This window comes from Parasteatoda tepidariorum, chromosome 6 (assembly GCF_043381705.1).
Source record: "Parasteatoda tepidariorum isolate YZ-2023 chromosome 6, CAS_Ptep_4.0, whole genome shotgun sequence".
Classification (NCBI taxonomy): Eukaryota; Metazoa; Arthropoda; class Arachnida; order Araneae; family Theridiidae; genus Parasteatoda; species Parasteatoda tepidariorum.
The window spans coordinates 38699923-38714398 of record NC_092209.1 but is presented as its reverse complement, the minus strand read 5'-3'; the positions used below and the strand labels follow the sequence as shown (position 1 = coordinate 38714398).

Genomic DNA, 14476 nt, shown 5'->3' with positions numbered 1-14476 from the left:
TCAATTTTGACAATAAATATAGGTGAATATACCACAAAACTAATTGGAGTATGAGACAATTACAATAACTAATAGTCTGCATTGAAATAATAAAATACCGATTTTTCTATATATTGAATTATTTTTTATCTCTCATAGGACCTTCTATGGGCCGAAACAAATGTTGCCCCTTAAAATTATTCCTCATAAGGCATACATCACACTAGTTTATTTCAAAATTGGCGAGTCACACTTCCCTAGTTTCCCTTGTTAGTTACAGAAGTTTTTAAGTTACAATTTCCATTACTTATTATTCATTATCAATGTTTTTATCAAGAATATATCTACTTATTTAATAAAATAAACACTCTGTTAGATTGGGAAGTAACTATTTTAAGGTAGTGTGCCACACATAGTAAGAAGGCCATCATTAACATTATGCTATAATTATAAATATGTGAGGAATATTTTGTTTCTCAATTGTCGTTGATTGGTGATTGTTGTTGGATTTGGGAAGTAATGTGAATAAATTGCAAGTCTATAATTAATCTGTCCCGCAGTGGACTGATCGTTAAGACACGGTTCCCAGCAGATCACCGAAGTCAAGCATCACGGACTGCGGTCAGTGTGCGGGTGGGTGACCACTTGGATCAGTCTGCGTAGGGACCGAGGGTGTGCGGTATTGGTCCTCGTTATACTGTGCTACCGTAAAGTGCTCGACTTCGCGCGCAGGTCGTCGGGCTACCGAAGCGGGGGTGCCATCCCCTCCGCAGAGGATCAAAATTGTGATGGCATGTCTTCGGATCATCCTCCGGGATGTTTCCCAGACTGTCGCCACTAGCCCACCGTGCAGCTCTAGTGCGACGTAAATTAACAAAAAAAAAAGAAAAATGCTTTGACTCAAAATGATATTTTAACTTCGCAATGATGAGGTATGAAACATAAATATACTTAATATTGCGGTGTAATGTGCTTTGAATTCTGAGTATAAAAACTTTTTCCTGTAAAACCAGGCCCAACTTCAAAATGTTTGGAACCAAGGGGCCTTTAAAGAATTTTGAAACCAAAACATATTTAATAATGCGGCATGACAATGTGCAATAAATTCTTAATATTTGATTTCACCCTCTCCGTCAGCCATTAAGATTGAGTCCTAGAACGTGGAAATCCGAACTTTTGATCAAAGGTTGTTCAAGGTGGTCTACTGTACAAAAAGATGAATGATTTTTATCTGTTTCTTGTTTTTAACTTTATAATGGTTAAGGAAAATGTTCTTTGTCTTTCAAATATTAGGGGGGGGGGGGCTTTCAGAGATTTCCAATTTTTCCCATGATTAATAAGTCAACCATAAATTAAAAAAGTCATCATCATCGCGTCACTGTTCTGACAAGCATTTTAAAGCTTAAAGCAAGCATTTTAAAGCTAAAGCTAATCCATCGTGCTGTGGTAATCCTACTCATGAGGATCAATCTCACTGTATCTCAAATTCACGGAACAGACGAGTGCAAAAGCGAATTCAGACAAGTGCGCGAAGAGAATATGCGAATTCAGACAAGTGAGCAAGAACGTGATTGGTGAATAAACGAGTTATTATCTCCTCACGAAGTTTAAACTTGCGATTGTTTTTTGGGCAGTAAGAATGGCCCTTGAAAAAAAAAGCTGGAACCTTTATTGTGCAGTAATATGGTCGATGTTGTTGTTGTAGTTCATTCACGTCGCACTAGAGCTGCACAATGGGCTATTGGCGATGATCTGGGAAACGTCCCTGAGGATGATCCGAAGACATGCCATCACAATTTTGATCCTCTGCAGAGGGGGTGGCGCCTCCGCTTCAGTAGCCCGACGACCTGCACGCGAAGTCGTAATATGGTCGAAATGCATGCAACAAGAATAGCTCCTGGAGAATAGCTTGCTTGATGTTGGAGGATTACAAAAATAAGTCGGCGGAAATGTACTGTGTAAACAATATTAAATAGTGAGTTTGTTAGTATTTGTTTTGAAATTTGACCTTTTTTTTTTAATAATTTGTGTATTCAAATATCATTTTGTTTTATTTTGTCAAAACTATTATTAAATGGAAAGTTTTATTAACTGGTTTGAAAGTATTAAATCCGACTTTTGAAAGTAAAAGCTGTTTCTTTTTACGGCTGCGTTGAACGAAGGAAAGAAGTTTGTTGATGCTTTTGAAATATTCTAAAGTAAGTTAAAAGGTTGAATTATAACAATAAGTAGTGATATATTTTTGTTTTGAATAGTTTAAATTGACCTTATTTATTGAAGTTGTTTTAAATGCTCATTTTTCGCGAGCATGATGATTGCGTTTCCTCCTTCCTTATGTTTTCCAAGAAAATTTTGGGGTAGTAAAGAAATTAGTTTTAAGAACGTTTTTTAGCTCTTATGTAAATAAGATTAATTGAAGAATCAGGGGGCCTATTGGTTTTGCAATAATTTTCGTTCTGTCTTGATAGAAGCCCCTTTTTGGTTATGATATTCTTTGCTTTCAAAAACGTCACCTTGTTTACGCAACTTTTGTTATCATTATGTGATTGGATCTAGATTTATTTTAATATTTAAATTAGCTTGTTTTTTAATTGCCATTTGGCTCCCGATTGTAATCTTTAACAAATGTTTCTTTTTATGACAGTTATACAAGCTTGAAAAAGTTTTAAAATTCTTTAAGATATTAACTTGGGTGTATTTCTGTATCATGATTTCCAGCATAATAATTGTCAAATCTTGGTACTTTTGGACAGCGGCCTTCCATAAACTAAACAAAGAAAATAAAAATAATGACAGAAGGGGACCAACTCAAAGATTCTAACTGGTAACCAACCACCTTAAAACAAACATCTACATGTTTTTTTTTAAAAATATTTGCAAGTGTAAAATCTATTTGACAACCTTGCAATTGTTGCTGGCATGACAGATCACAATACGGATTGTTCTTGTAAAAAAATTTTTAAATTATATTTTTTACTTTTAACTCTAATGGTTAGTGTTTTCTAAGATATTTTATGAAGGAGAGTGAGGCATAAACTGAAAAGTTAATAATAAAACAAAATTCAGTAAAAACAAAAAATGAAATAAAAAAAATAAAAAAAAAGGATCTGTGCATCAATTGACTAGTTTAAAATTGTGATGGGATGAGACTGCTAATCACACTTCATCAAAATCTACCTCATTAATTTAAGATTTACTTGTTTCAAGGTTTGTTGAAAGGTGCATGCTACATCAGAATTTTTAAAAACATATAAAATTTAGAGTCTTTGTTAGTCATAAATTTCTCATTTGCTGTATGGTAAGCCATTAAATGCATTATCAAATTGTATCCTCCTAAATTTATTTATTAATTATATCGGCATATGATTCAGAATTTAAAGTCTTTGTTTATAAAAAAAAACAACCTTGTATTGAAAACCTTGTAATATGTTTAATGAAACTATTTTGAATTTATGTTTTTGTGGGATTTGTTTTAATTCTGAAAAGAAATATTCCTAAAAAGCTGTTTTTTTTGTTATTTAACAAATAAGTCAATGCATTTGTTTCATTAAGTAGGAAATATTGTGCTATTTTTTAAAAATGGTCACAATTTTTCTATGTATAATAGAGTCAGGATTGTTATGATTTTACTCAATCCAAAATAAATAAAATCCAAGATTTTTTTTTCCATAACTGCATTTTCAATCAATCAGTTCTTGATGTTAAGTTTATAATAGAATTAAATACAAGCTATGTACATTGAAATATTTATATTTTAATTACTTCTATATTCTTTTATATATATTATTGTGATTTAAAATTTAAAATTAATATTTTTAAAAGCACATATTATTTTAAATTGTAGATAATGTACTAAGGTATTCTCACAAAAATTTGAGATACTAATTAACAATAAGGTTGAAACTAATGTTATAACAAGATAAATATACAGGAGTGTGCTTAAGGTTTTAGTGAGTCTGGGTTAGCATGTTTTATTTTAAACTATTGGATATTAGGCGATAAAATATTACTGGGACTTGATAATATTAGGAAATTGGAATTTTTTATTTCATTTTCGAACAGAAAAAAAAAAATCTTGTTTAATGTTTACAACTCTGATTAAATGTATAAATAAAACTTAATATTATTTAAAAACAATGCTGCAACTAAAATTTTTAACACCCCTAATAATAAAAAGGTTAATATTATTATTTGATTATGGCAAACATATTACTGAATAAATGAAATCAGTTACAATTTTTTTTTATCAAGCTTAAAACCTTAATTAATTGAAAAGACAGGGAATCAATTTGTCAAAAAAAAAAAAAAAAGTAAATTTAGATCAGAAAGCATTTTTAAAATTAAATTGTTCTTGGCAAAGGAAGTTTTTATTCTTTAATTACAAGTAGATTCATTAATTACACATTTAATAAGATTTAAAATTGGTTGCATTAAAATAAATTTGCGAAATAAATATATATTGTATAAAATTAAATGGATATAATTGAAGTATATTTACTGACAGTGAAACGACAAATAATTTTACATACTACGATGAACACATTAGAATATGAAAATGACATAGAAAGAATATTGAAATGTTATCATTTAAGTTCTTAAAGAGAAAACAAAAATCTTATTATGTTTTTTTAATTTATTAACCTATTCCTTATTATAATAATAAAATGTTGTTATTATAAGAATAAAATAATCTTGGAAAGTAAAATAAGTATTGTAATTTTCTTCAGAAAAAAGTATGGTCAAAATTACCAGAATAAATTGCATGATAAAATTATCATTGAGATTTGACATCAGTAATTCATTATTAGAGCTTTAAGTAAGTGCATATTAAATAATGCAGTTCTGTATAAATAATATTTTCTACATAAATCTGTGATATAAAAAGAAAATCATAATGAATCATATAAATCAATGATTTTTTTAATGAAAGGGTTTTTAATCATGAGAATCCTACTTTTTATTATTCTTGACATTATCCGTTTCAGTTCTTAGGGATCTCCCACTACACACTCATTAACAGGCAGTTAATAAAATTTTAATATAATTAATTTCTAGGACATCAAAGTTGAATTTATGTTATTATTTTAAAAATTATAGTTCTGATTTAGAGAATCAGTAACTGAAATGAAATTAGACAAATTTCAAAATATAAATTAAAATAATTGGTATGAATAATATGTCCTAGAAATGGGAATAATATATCCTAGATTTAGGGAATGTAAGGAAAAAAAATTATAGTATTGCTTGCAAATGTTGATAAGATAAATATAATGCAAATTTTTTAGCTTTTTGAGCAGCAAAATAGTCTATTTCAAATTGTCATTAATTAATTGTCAAAATTGCTCCACGTATTTTATAACCCTGCATAGGATACTGTATGCATGTCATGCTGAAATATGCATAACATATTCTTAACATTCAAAAACCAAATTATTATCTTATTTAATACTTTTCAATAAATAAAAATCATTAAAATAATCTGTAATTTTTTTGTAACACAACCTTGAATTGAGTGCAGAATAAAATCTATTTTTAGAGATTTCCCCCAAATCTGTCTAACACATTAGCATAGAATTCGAAAACCATTATATTTTTGCTGATGTTTTGTCTATTGATTGATATTTTGTATATTTGTTTATTTGATGTCTATTATTTCCACTTTCTTTTCTGCCAACACATTTGAATGCGTAAGGCTAAGAAAAGGAGCCTTGGCATTGAATTTAATCAATTAATAGCCAATATATGGATTCCTTAACTTTCTCGCATTTTTAATTTCTTGGTCGGCAGATGTGTCTTGTGGGGCTCGGCCCTGCAGCCACACTCTTCAGCCCATGGATCATTCTAATCAGCAAAAAGGAATCATTTTTAACTTTGGTGCTCCATATGATTCCATTTTTCCGAAATAAAATATTTTTATTACTTATCTAATTTAATTATTCATTCAAGCAGTTCCAATTGTTTAATATCTACATCAGTCTTGCCTTCATCATACTTGAATAATATATGGACGATTGGAAATACGCCAATCAACATTTTCAACTTATGGCCAATACATCAACTCCTTCAATCAACAAAATTTCTTTATAATGCATTATTAATAACAATGTTTATTTGTACTATAATAACCTGGTGTAAGTGCATGTGTGTAAGACTCACAAGAATCGTTATATTGTAAAAAAGTCTGAGAATTGAGCCAAGCATAAATTAGTCTGTTTTATAGGGGTTGGTAAAATACTTTTTTTTCCTTTAAATAAAAAAACGGATTTTTTTTAAATATAAGATATTTTTAACTATTATTATTATTTATTTATTTTTACATTTAGCAATCAACACTCTAAAAAAAGCTTTATTAATGCCTTAAAATGACAAAAAAATGTTATTGGTATGCATGGTAAATTATTAATTAAAACTTTTATGTCAATTTAATCTTCTCATCTCTTTTTATTTATTTATAATTTCATTTTAATCATCAAATAATAATTTAAGCGTTATTTCAGTGTATAAGATTTTCAATCTCAATGAAATCAGTCTTAAAAAATACTTTGTACTTAAATCCATAATTTATTATTATTTTTTTAAAAATCAGTTGATATAAATCAAGTGATGTCAACCCTGCTGTCTAATAATATCGAAATTTTATACGTTTATATTTTTAACGGAAGTATTTTTTTGCAGGTTTAATTTTTTTCCCCTTGAAAAAATGGCATTAAAGGAGAGAACGGTATCTGTGAATTTCTGTTGCCAGAGATGCTGCCAACCCTTGAAGTTGCATCCAACGTTTAGGGATTTAGATTCTCAAACGATATCAGAGTTATCTATGCCACTTCATCCTAACAATGATCGGGAAAATAGAAATTATCTAATAGAAAATTTCCAGAAGCAGTTGGATGAAAGTAGCGTTATGAGAAAAATAGTTCTACCTGTCAAGTTTGCTGATGCAAGCAGTGATTTTATGGTCATAGATGAATTCTCTAATTTACCCTTGGATAGTAATCAAACTTTAAGAGTTTCTGCTGCTCTGTTTGATATTATGTCTGATCAGTCTGATGTGGATCATCCATTATGTGAAGAATGCACTGATAACTTATTGGATCAAATGGACCAGCAGTTGAGAATCGCTGAAGAAGAATGCAAGGAATATAGGGATTTTCTTGAACATCTTGAAATGGGAAATGAAGAGGATGATCTGGAGAAGTTGAAGACCGAGTTATCTAGTCTTCAAACGGAGGAAGCTGATCTAGAGGCAGAACTGTCTCATATGGAGTCGAAAGAAGAAGAAATGAAGAAAGTTCTTAAAACGTGCGAAGATGAATGGGAATCTTTGCAGAGGGAAGAAGAAAAACGCTGGCAAGAATACTGTCGTGTACAACGACAACTACTACAGGCTGAAGACAGTCAACGTAGTGTTAATAATCAACTTAGATATGCTCAAGCACAATTAGACAAACTGAATAAAACTAATGTGTTTAATGCCACTTTCCATATCTGGCACAATGGCCATTTTGGAACTATAAACAATTTTCGTCTTGGCAGATTACCCACAGTACCTGTGGAATGGCCTGAAATCAATGCAGCCTGGGGCCAAACTGTTTTGTTATTACATTCCTTAGCGAAGAAGATTAATCTTACATTTGAGCGTTATCGTCTTGTACCCTATGGTAACCATTCCTACATAGAAACCCTTGAAAATAAGTCCAAAGATTTGCCTTTGTATTGTTTCGGAGGCATTCGTTTCATGTTGGATCATAAGTTTGATCTTGCAATGGTTGCATTCCTCGATTGCTTACAGCAATTCAAAGAGAAAGTTGAAAGTGGAGATGCTTCTTTTCATTTGCCTTATGCAATGGATAAAGGCAAAATAATTGATAAAAGTTCTAAAAGCTCGTACTCAATTAAAGTGCAATTTAATTCTGAAGAACAATGGACAAAAGCGCTTAAATTTATGTTAACTAATCTAAAATGGGCTTTAGCTTGGGTTTCCACTCAATTTCATGATAATAATCAAAGTCAATTTTAAGTATTATCTTAAACGTCTTTTATGCTTCCTGTGTTGAATAATGTATGTGTTATGGCATAAGAATGTTAGAAATTATTTAAATCTAATTGAATTTTGTACTCAAAAATATTTATTTATTCATTATAAAATACAATAATTGCTCGAATGCTTTTTCTGAAATTACCAGCTTTATTTATGTATTTAAATTACAATGTATGAGCAATGGATGAAAGCTTTTTGTTAAATGAATAAAGTTGTTTGTTATAAGTTTTTTATGCAATGATTTCCTGGTTTTAGTTGAACTTTGAATTCTGCTTGTATTGGAGCTTCTGGACCACACACTACAATCTGTTTTCCTGGGTTTCTGTAACAACGAATTTATATTAAAACATAAATTTATTACTATAACAAAGCTGAAAATAGGTATTAGCAGTACCATATTGTTTTATTCACCGAAAATGGCGATACCACTGGAATTTATTTAAGAGAACTGTATGCAGTCTTTTAGGATCACCTAATCGATAATGGTCTTTTTCCTTCATTATTTTTATTTATTTATTTTTTATTTATGCTTACAATACTTAAACAGCTTGAAAATAATACAGAGTTAAGTGTTCAGGAATAGATCAGGAAATTTAGGCAAATAATTGTGCAAATGCTTAGTGTATAAGTCAAAAAATATTTTAAATTCCTGAGAGGACAAATATATTTCAAGGCAATTTTAATTTTTCATGCCAGGAAATTTTTTTTTCATTCTTTTGTGTGATTATTTTTGCCTACTCAAATCCATCTATGTTTAAAAAAATAAAGTATTTTAACTATGCGAATGCTGTGAAGTGTTTATAAAAAGTGTTGTGGAAAAAAAAAATTATTATGAAAAAGAATTTATTTAAAAATCACCATATAAATTGCATGCAAAAATAAAATTTAACAGTATACAACTTCCCTTTAGTATTTATTATATAATATTTTTTTTACTGTTAGGTGTGTTAAATATACTTACACTTTTGTAATGAAAGTCTTTAGTTTAAATAGAGTTGCCAACGTTGGTGAACTTTGTGTTTTAAAAATTAAATTTGTCCAATTTTTTTTAAGATTTATAAATTTAAATTGATTTTGTTCCAAAATTTAATATCATTAAACTGAAAAAATTCAGATCCGCTTACTCTTCCTGTTTTCTCGGAAGATTTTTTTATTCCGGCCAGTGCGCAATACTCACTTCATTGCCACAATCAGGCTTTAGGGCGTGGAATTGTGGAACCTTAATCTTTATGATCTCCCTGGTCCAAAACGGACTGTTGCGGGAATATTTTACATTTTTGCCATTATTTATAAACAATTTTAATTTATTTATTGAGTCTTGCAAGTTTTTGATGTGCTTTTTAAGTGCTAAGGAAATTAATGGAATTTCTTCTTGCTGTTGTAAATTTAATTGTTATTTCACTACCACTAGGAAAATTCTTCTTCAAATTGGGCACATTTTGGAAGCTATACTGTAAATGTATTTTTTAATGAAGGTACAAGTAAAGTACAGGCGTTTTTAGGTACACACGCCTTGAAATTTTTAGCTTAAGTTTCGTCAAGAAATTCTGAGGGAAAGTAAAATTGCTTTGAGAACGATCTTTTTTCTTTTATGATTGCTTGCAGGCTAAATGCTTCAATAAATTCGAAAAATAACTAGCTAAAAAGCGGCAAAATTATTCTTTTTCTTTAATAACTTAAAACTTTGCAGAAATGGGATATTTTTTGAAACATTTAATGGAAAATACTTATATGTTTTATGTTTTGAAAAATTAAAATATCTTTCATTTATTTTCATTACTTAATTTTAACACCTGAGTATTGTACATAATTAAAGCTAGGCCTGGTACTATGGCAGATTGAAGATTATAGGGTATTTATATTTTATTTTATTTCATTCCTTAAAATGATGTAAAATTTGTATACCTTACAATTCAAATTTTTTTCGGTTATTTTGAAGTAAAATAATAATAAAAGGAAAGAAATATATTTACTAAAAGTTATTTTTTTGCATGGAATTACCTTTAAATAAACGAATTTTATAATTGTTTGCAATTTTTTTTTTCAATTCGCTCTCCTGACCAAACTAGTGCGACCATATTTCACAGATTGCGGTTTATATGTCGAAGAAAAGGTCATACGTTGGTGACTAATTTCATAACTTAAAATATCGTTTGCACTAATTAATTAGCATGTTTGACTTTATCCCCTCTACTAGTATCATTGAGTCCTAGAACGTGAAGATCCGATCATTAGATCAGATCAAAAGTAGGCTAGTTCCTTTCTTTGCGTACTGTGCATTAATTTTAAACTATTAAATCACTTGGTGTGACTATATTTGCTGCTCAGTTATTAACTTGTTTCAAACGGAAATCGAATAAAAAGTATTTTTTTCTTAAATATTTCAGTTTAATGTTGAGCTGAGGTAAAATGTACTAAAAGGGGCAACCTTTACGGTGAGCAATAAAATGCAATTGGGATAATTAATGCTAGATATTTTTAATTTTTTATACATCTTTTCTACAACATGGACTACCAAAGTGGAAAGTGTACTATATTTAGCCTCACATCCTAATAAGTGTCATAATGGCACCTTTTTTGTTCTTTTTTTTTTCCAATGTCCAACCTGAAGAACGACCTTACGTCATACATTCACCTCAAGGGCAGATTTGTAGGTGGGCTAACGTTACTCCCACAGTAAGGACAGATAGTACAGAAAGTGAAAGAACATCCATGCCTTTGCCCGGGATTCGAACCCAGAACCTTTCTGATACAAGGCCAGTTCCTGACACCTACACAGGCCGACCGGCTCATAATTGCTCCTAGAATCATACCTTTTTCTGCATACACAATTAGCATTGGAAATTTTTTTTCTTCAAATAAAGTCAATGGGGGCCGGGATAGCCTTGTTGGTAGGGCACTGACCCCATGCCAAGAGGTCGTGGGTTTGATCCTGGCCAGCCGAAGACTTCTTGTGTAGTAAATGGTGACTGATGCACGATAAATCTGTCGAGTGGCAAAGTCCTCAATATTCCCATAACAAATCAATACCTCTGGGAGTACTGATCCAGGAGTTTCCTTGTCTTCTGGATTTTGGTTCAAAATTACAAGGCCATGGAGTTGAACATTAGTATTCGTAAACCCAAAGAATTGGGTTGGCTGTTCAGCTACGGATATATTAGAAAAAAATAATGCTATTGAATAAAGTAATTTAATATATAATTTCCGGGTCCGAAAAAAAGGTCCCTCACATGCCACCTAGTTGCTCTCGTGCCATATTTTCATTATTTCGCGCCTATGCATTGACCATACATCGTAGTTACTTACTCTGGAGAACTTGTATATGTTGTTACAATAATGCTGTGTAGGTACAGACCATGCTGTTGAGGACTTTGAATATCAATTCGTAGGTTCCCCGTGGACAGTGTGGTAGAACTAGACCAGTAGAATGTAACACTTTTTACATCTATGTTTTCATTAGACGTTGCTATAGTTTTGAATACGGCACCTGGTCTAACTAATGGGTTTCTACAAAAAAGAAAACATGATATTTTTTGTATGCAAGATATGATTAACTTTATTTGGAAGAAATAATATAACTAATAATTACTTTTTATTTACATTCACTGGAACTGTTCCATAACGACCATTTAATATTACTACAATATCTCCAACTATTTTTGGAACAGTTGCTTGATTTCTGAGTTTTACAGATACATGATACTGTTGAGCTGTTAAATAAAAATTATTGTTATTATTTTGAATTATACAATGAATATAAGTATAATTTATATGTGTTTATGCATAAGTTAGTAGTATCTATATACATGCATGTTATGTTTTAAGTAAAACCGTTTATAATATATTAAAATGCATGGTATATTTGAATTACTTTCTTTCGATTCTAGCAAAGTCAAAGGTTCTTTTAAATTTATCATTATTTTTATTTGAAAACTTTATAGTTCGAAATTCCTCAATCGTAAATTTCACCGCTGTTCGCTTATCTCATTAATGTCCATGTTAAGTTTTGCAAAATGCTTCATTATTAAATAATAATAAATATCAAGAATAAGACATCTATGTTTATCTTAATGTACTTTTATTTTTATTTATATCTTTCCTTTTCGTGGTTAGTCTTTCTTTCTTAACCATAGATGAACGAATTCAAAATTTGAATTCAATCAATAGTTCTCATGTTGGGTAAAAACACCAAAACGTTGATAATACTGAATTTTCTTTTGTAGATACTCGATCATAATTATTCCAATACTGTCAAGTTTACCCCTCCGCAGAGGATCAAAATTGTGATGGCATGCCTTCGGATCATCCTCCGGGATGTTTCCCAGACCGTCGCCAATAGCCAATTGTGCAAGCTCTAGTGCGACGTAAATTAACAACAACAACAACTGTCAAGTTTATTATTCATTTGGTTTTACCATTTTCATTGAGTATGAACTTGATTGAAATTTTAGTGAACCAGGAGTGTTCTGGTTCACCGCCTTTGATCCCACAGTGGACTGACTGATCGTAACGAAGTCAGAACAACGAAGTCAAGCATCACTGGCTGCTATTGGGTGACCACTTTGATTAGCTTGCTTAGTGATTGTAACCATACCTTCTACCGTAAAGTTCTCGACTTTGCGCACAGGTCTTCATGATATCAAAGCGGCGGACCCATCCCCTCTGTTGAGGATCAAAACTGTAATGGCATGTTTGTTTGAATCATCCGCAGGGATGCTTCTCAGACATTTGCTAAAGCCTATTGTGCAGCTCTAGTGCGACGTAGATAAAGTACCTAACTATCACCACTTTTGAGATTTTTTGCTCAAAAATTGCAATATTTTCGAATAATAAAATCAGTGTTTAAATTTAAAAAAAAAAAAATTTTAATGGTATCAATTAAGCATCAAGAATTCTTTTTGAGTAAAATTTTAATTTTTTTTTGCTTCAGACGTACCACAGAAAGGAGGCAGAGCATTGGTATATAAAAAAAACTTTTTTGGCGGGTGTCTGCTAATGAGTAACTTCTTTATATCAGATTGAAAACCCATTACAGAACACTGGCTTCCGTCCGCCAAACAATCTGAGCATTGGCCATTTATAAACTTGCTCCAAGAATCGCATGCAATTCCTATGGGTTGGCATCCATAATGGTTAGGAATAGTAGCCAGGAAATAATCTATGACCCTGTAATGATCGCAGACAAATAAATTCCTAGTTCCTAAAAGAAACAGAAAAGTCACATAAATATATAGATATATCTATATACATAGCCTAATTGAATATCTTAGCCTGAAAGCTCCTGGCTAAATGATCATTCTAAAAGTCTCCAGTATTTTCTTTTCTACCTGATACTTTTTAATCTGATTGCAGAGAGCTTGCATGCATTTAGAACTATTAGGAAATGCATAGTGTATAACTCAATTAGCTTGACTTATTTCAGACAATTTGGGATAAGCTTGTGAAGGTTTAGGTTAAAAAGCCTTATTAAAGGTTTATTGCAATAAGCCTATGCAAAGTTCAGTATAATTGAGGAATTGGTTGGTTGTTTGGGTTTTGGGCTCAAGAACCAGTCTTGGCTATATCGCGCCTCCAACTGGGTAGATATTTTACAGCTAGGTTCAAAATTCTGTTTTGGTTTAAAAACTAGATAGATGTATAAATGCCAATATCCTTAAGGTACGAGTGTAATTTAGGAATTCTTCACACATTTTCTAATTATCCTGGCGATATAAGTTGATAGTAATAAGAATAAAAATATCAAACAAATTTGGAAATACTGAAGACTTTTTCAAATACTCTGGCGCATTGCAAAATGTTGGTAACATTTGAAAAGGGTCAGAATTTTCAACTTGCTCACAATATATGCATTACATGTGAGGTCTAACTTGAGGTGAATTAAAATTATTTGAAAAAATATTTTATTTCTAGATCTGTTATTGATTTACAACTATTAAAACAATTTTAAGCAATGCAATACCTTAAACAATATCGTCCGTACCAACATTGTTAAGAACAAATATCGTGAAGTACAAACACATGTCTCATGTCAGATCTAAAAGTAATCATACAGTATTACTAAAAATTATTTTACAGTAATATTGACGTTCTACAAACTATTAAAATAATTTCAAACAATGCAATTGCGCCTTAAACAGTATCATTTAGTACAAACATTCTTAAGAACAAATATTGTGAAGCACAAACACATGTCTGGTGTCAGACTTAAAAGTAATCATACAGTATTACTAAAAATTATTCTACAGCAATATTAACGTGCGTTAGAACGTCATGGCTTATGCAGGGTGTTCTTGAAGCTCCACATAGAATATACTCTTTCGGTTTTCTTAGACTCTGTTGAAAATAAAATTCATTGGGAGCTGTGAATTACATGACATATCGCTGGGTTTGCATATGGGATGATATACGTGGTTAAAAAAAAACAAGTTATTAACACTATGAAAGTTCTATAAAAATTTT

At 30.8% G+C, this 14476-nt stretch overlaps 2 protein-coding genes across 3 annotated transcripts in view; one reads left to right on the top strand and one right to left on the bottom strand.

The window, feature by feature from the left end:
• The first annotated feature begins 1840 nt into the window (after positions 1-1840).
• LOC107449013 (Beclin-1-like Atg6) lies at positions 1841-8242 on the top strand. Of its 2 annotated transcripts, none has more exons than XM_043049199.2 (2): positions 1841-1954; positions 6655-8242. In XM_043049199.2, exon 2 carries the CDS (start codon positions 6680-6682, stop codon positions 7994-7996), a length of 1317 nt encoding a protein of 438 aa, XP_042905133.1. In that variant the 5' UTR covers positions 1841-1954; positions 6655-6679; the 3' UTR covers positions 7997-8242. The 2 variants fall into 2 exon arrangements, with proteins under 2 accessions (XP_042905133.1, XP_015919894.1); XM_016064408.3 differs by having other exon boundaries at positions 1895-2177.
• The window catches only part of LOC107449004 (pancreatic lipase-related protein 2-like), a 22160-nt gene continuing 15771 nt past the window's right edge, over positions 8088-14476 (bottom strand). Inside the window, exons 7-10 of the mRNA XM_043049198.2 lie at positions 12954-13217; positions 11607-11727; positions 11324-11524; positions 8088-8339 (exon numbers count right to left, since the gene is read on the bottom strand). Of these exons, the coding sequence (XP_042905132.1) occupies positions 8237-8339; positions 11324-11524; positions 11607-11727; positions 12954-13217 (689 nt within the window). The 3' untranslated portion in view covers positions 8088-8236. The remainder of the gene's footprint in view (positions 8340-11323; positions 11525-11606; positions 11728-12953; positions 13218-14476) is intronic.

What these genes read in the sequence shown, in the direction of transcription:
- LOC107449013 (XM_043049199.2), top strand. Translation starts at nt 6,680, where the DNA reads ATGGCATTAAAGGAGAGAACGGTATCTGTGAATTTCTGTTGCCAGAGA.